The 4,681-nt window shown below is 41.1% G+C and overlaps 1 protein-coding gene across 1 annotated transcript in view; it reads left to right on the top strand.

Moving 5' to 3' along the window:
• Positions 1-4,098, top strand: part of SRD5A1 (steroid 5 alpha-reductase 1) — a 33,449-nt gene extending 29,351 nt beyond the window's left edge. Inside the window, exon 5 of the mRNA XM_004380274.1 lies at positions 4,032-4,098. Coding sequence (XP_004380331.1) covers positions 4,032-4,098 — 67 coding nt within the window. The remainder of the gene's footprint in view (positions 1-4,031) is intronic.
• The last annotated feature ends 583 nt before the right edge of the window (positions 4,099-4,681 follow it).

Here is a 4,681-nt window from a genome sequence, read left to right as displayed (position 1 = left end):
TCTGCTTATATACAGATGCGGGCCACACCCCCAAGGAGACTCCCTTTCATCTGATTGGCTACTCACAGTATATTCAATCATGGGAGTGATTACATTAAAACACGGAGAATCATGGCCCAACCAAGTTGACACACAATCTTAACCATCACAGATGCACAGGGTTGTTTTTGGAAGTGGTGAAGGAGAAAGGTCACAGGGGCGGTGGGTGGTTGGCTCCCGTTTGTGGAGGAATGCCAGCAGAAGCCTGAGATTTGGGGCAGTCCCTGAGATGAGCACTCTATGTTTTATTGAGATTCCATGTGCCAACAAGCTTGGCACTTTTGCACATGAACAGTGAGGATGGATAGATACCAGACAGCCATGGACTCCAAGGAAGCTCCTAAAAGCATTTTAATGATAAATGCATTAGGCCACTACCAGGCATGTAAAAACTGTCAGTAACTAACAGGTCAGCGCGTTTACGACATTCTCAGGAGGAGCCAGGAGCTGCCGTCCAAAGTGTGTAAGATGAAGTCTTGCCATCCTCGCTTCCAAGGAGCACTCTGGCTGTACTTCTTCCTAGATAGATTTGTTTGTTCTTCTGGCAGTCCGTGGTATATTCAATATTTTTCACCAACACCGTAATTCAAAGGCATCAATTCTTCTTCAGTCTTCCTTATTCATTGTCCAGCTTTCGCATGCATATGATGCGACTGAAAATGCCATGGCTTGGGTCAGGCACACCTCAGTCTTCCAGGTGACATCTTTGCTTTTCCACACTTTAAAGAGGGCTTTTGCAGCAGATTTGCCCAGTGCAATTATGTTGTGTTCTTCTTCATATAATCCGGCATCTCAGATTGTTTGCGCAGCATATAATAATAAATATGCTAAAAAGATACAACCCTGACTCACACCTTTCCTGACTTTAAACCATGCAGTATCCCTTTGTTCTGTTCGAACGACTACCTCTTGATCTATGTGCAGGTTCTACCTGAGAATACTTAAGTGTTTTGGAATTCCCATTCTTCGCAACGTTATCTATAATTTGTTATGATCCACACAGTTGGATGCTTTTACATAGTCAATAAAACACAGGTAGAAATCTTTCTGGTGTTCTCCACTTTCAGCCAGGATTCATCTGACATCAGCAATGACATCCCTGGTTCCACGTCCTCTTCTGAATCTGGCTTGAATTTCTGGCAGTTCTCTGTCAATGTGCTGCTGCAACCATTTTTGAATGATCTTCAGCAAAATTTTACTTGCGTGTGATATTAATAATATTTATTGTTCAATAACTTCCGCATCCTGTTGGATCACCTTTCTTAGGCATGGGCACAAATATGGATTTCTCCCAGTCAGCTGGCAAGGTAGCTGTCTTCCAGATTTCTTGGTGTAGACGAGTGAGTGCGTCCAGCACTGCATCCATTTCTTGAAACATCTCAGTTGGTATTCTGTCAACTCCTGGAGCCTTGTTTTTTGCCTGTGCCTGCAGTGCAGCTTGGGCTTATTCCATCAACACCATCCGTTCTTGATCATATGCTACCTCCTGAAATGGCTGAACATCGACCAGTTCTTTTTGGTACAGCGACTCTGTGTATTCCTTCCATCTTCTTTTGATACTTCCTGCATCATTCAACATTTTGCCCATAGAATGTTCAATGTTTCAGCTTGCGTCTTGAAGTTTTTCTTCAGTTCTCTCAGCTTGAGAAATGGCGGGCATGTTCTTCCCTGTTAGTTTTCCAACTGCAGGTCTTTGCACATTTCATTATAGTACTTTACCTTGTCTTCTTGAGCTGCCTTTTGAAATCTTCTGTTCTGCTTTTATTTCATAATTTCTTCCATTTGCTTTAGTTACTCTACATTCAAGAGCAAGTTTCAGAGTCCTTTCTGACATCCATTTAGGTCTTTCCTGTCTTTTTAATGACCTTTTGCTTTCTTCATGTATGATGTTCTTGATGTCATCCCACAAATCATCTGGTCGTCAGTCATTAGTGTTCAGTGCGTCAAAGCTATTCTTGAAATGTTCTGTAAATTCAGGGGGGATATACTCAAGGTTGTACTTTGACTCTTTGGACTTAATTTTCTTCAGTTTCAACTTGAACTTGCATATGAGCAATTGACAGTCTGTTCTGCAGTCGGCCCTTAGCCTTGTTCTGACTGATGACATTGAGCTTCTCCATCATCTCTTTCCACAGATGGAGTCGATTTGATTCCTGTGTGCTCCATCTGGCGAGATCCACGTATAGTCACTGTTTATGTTGAAAAAAGATATTTGCAATGACTAGGTTATGAATTTTCCAGAATTCTGTCGTACAGTCTCCAGTGTCATTTCCGTCACCAAGGCCACATTTTTTCAACTACTCATCCTTCTTAGTTTCCAACTTTCGCATTCTAATCACCGGGAATTATCAATGCATCTTGATTGCATGTTTGGTCAATTTCAGACTGCAGAAGTTGGTAAAAATCTTGAATTTCTTCATCTTTGGCATTAGTGTTTGGTGCGTAAGTTTGAATAATAGTCGTATTAACTGGTCTTCCTTGTTGTTGTTATTAGGTGCCGTCGAGTCAGTTCCAACTCATAGTGACCCTGTGTACAACAGAATGAAACACTGTCCAGTCCTGCGCCATCCTTATAATTGTTGTTATGCTTGAGCCCATTGTTTCAGCTGCTGTGTCAGTCCATCTCGTTGAGGGTCTTCCTCTTTTTCTCTGACCCTCTGCTTTACCAAGCATGATGTCCTTTTCCAGGGACTGGTCCCTCATGATAGCATGTCCAAAGTAAGTGAGATGAAGTCTCATCATTCTTGTTTCTAAGGAGCATTCTGGCTGTACTTCTTCCAAGACAGTTTTGTCCGTTCTTCTGGCAGTCCATGGTATATTCAATATTTTTCACCAACACCACAACTCAGAGGTGTCAGTTCTTCGGTCTTCCTTAGTCATTGTCCAGCTTTAGCATGCTTATGAGGCAGTTGAAAACACCATGGCTTGGGTCAGGCACACCGTAATCTTCAAGGTGACATCTTTACTTTTTAACACTTTAAAGAGGTCTTTTGCAGCAGATTTGTCCAGTGAAATGCGTCGTTTGATTTCTTGACTGCTGCTTCCATCGATATTAATTGTGGATCCGAGTACAGTGGATGCATGTAGGTGTGTAGGTATTATCCTATCACTGACAGTGTTGTACTTCAGGATAGATTCTGAAATGTTCTTTTTGGCAATGAATGCAACACCATTCCTCTTCACTTTATCCTTCCGGGAATAGTAGACCATATGATTGTCCAATTCAAAATAGCCAATACCAGTCCATTTTAGCTCACTAATGCCTAAGATACAGATCTTCAAGCATAACATCTCATTTTTGATGACTTCCAATTTTCCTAGATTCATACTTCCTACATACCACGTTATGATTATTAATGAATGTTTGCAGCTTTTTCTTTTGAGTCATGCCACATCAACAAATGAAGATATGGAAAGCTTGATTCCATCCATGTCATTAAGGTCGACTCTACTTTGTGGAGGCGGCTCTTCCCCACTTGTCTTTTGAGTGCCTTCCAACCTGACAGGCTCATCTTCCAGCGCTATGTCAGACAATGTTCCACTGCTATTCATAGGGTTTTCATTGGCCGATTCTTTTTAGTCTGTTTTAGTCTGGAAGCTCCACTGAAACCTGCCTACCGTGGGTGATCCTGGTGGTATTTGAAATATTGAGATACTAGCGGTATAGCTTTCAGCATCACAGCAACACGCAATCCACCACAGTACGACACACTGACGGACTAGTGGATGACTGTAACAAGCTGTATTTAACTACTCGTGATACAGACAGAATTACACTATGTATCTGAAATACTACAGTCCTGATCACAACTCTAAAAAAAGCTTAGTACTCCTTTGTAATGAGAAATATTGTCATTGATAATAGCAAAATTAACTAACTTTAATTAATCAAATTTAATAAGCTTAATTTAATTAATGAAAAGCATTAACTGTTTAATGTTTAAGTGATAAAATTATTTCCCTTTCTAAATGTTTTTCTTTCCTTATTTTAGGTGGTATCTTGAGAAGTTTGAAGATTATCCAAAGTCCAGAAAAATGTTATTCCCGTTTTTGTTTTAAGTACATTCTCAATGAAATCATCTTCGACTTGAAGATTTTCAGTGATTGTTCTTGTCTTGGTCATCTAGTGCTGCTCTAACAGAAGTCCCACAAATGGATGGCTTTAACAAAGAGAAATTTATTTCTTCACAGTAAAGCAGGCCAAAAGTCCAAATTCAGGGTGTCAGCTCCAGGAGAAGGCTTTCTCTCTCTGTGGCCTTCTCTTCAATCTTCCCCCAGACTAGGAGCTTCTCTGCTCAGGGACCCCAGGTCCAAAGGATGAGCTCTGCTCCTGGCACTGCTTTCTTGGTGGTATGAGGTCCCCCCTCTCTGCACGCTTCCCTTTCCTTTTTATTTCTTGAGAGAGAAAAGGTGGTGCAGGCCACACCCCAGGGAAACTCCCTTTACATTGGATTAGGGATGTGACCTTAGTAAGGGTGTTACAATCCCACCCTAATCCTTTTTAACATAAAATTGCAATCACAAAATGGAGGACAACCACACAATACTGGGAATCATGGCCCAGCTAAATTGATACACACATTTTTGGGGGGCCATAATTCAATCCATGATGCTTCTCTAGGGACTATTATAAATGAATTTT

Source organism: Trichechus manatus, unplaced genomic scaffold (genome assembly GCF_000243295.1).
Source record: "Trichechus manatus latirostris isolate Lorelei unplaced genomic scaffold, TriManLat1.0 scaffold00072, whole genome shotgun sequence".
NCBI lineage: Eukaryota > Metazoa > Chordata > Mammalia > Sirenia > Trichechidae > Trichechus > Trichechus manatus.
Note: the sequence above shows the minus strand (reverse complement) of the source record. Positions and strands in the feature narration are given on the sequence as shown.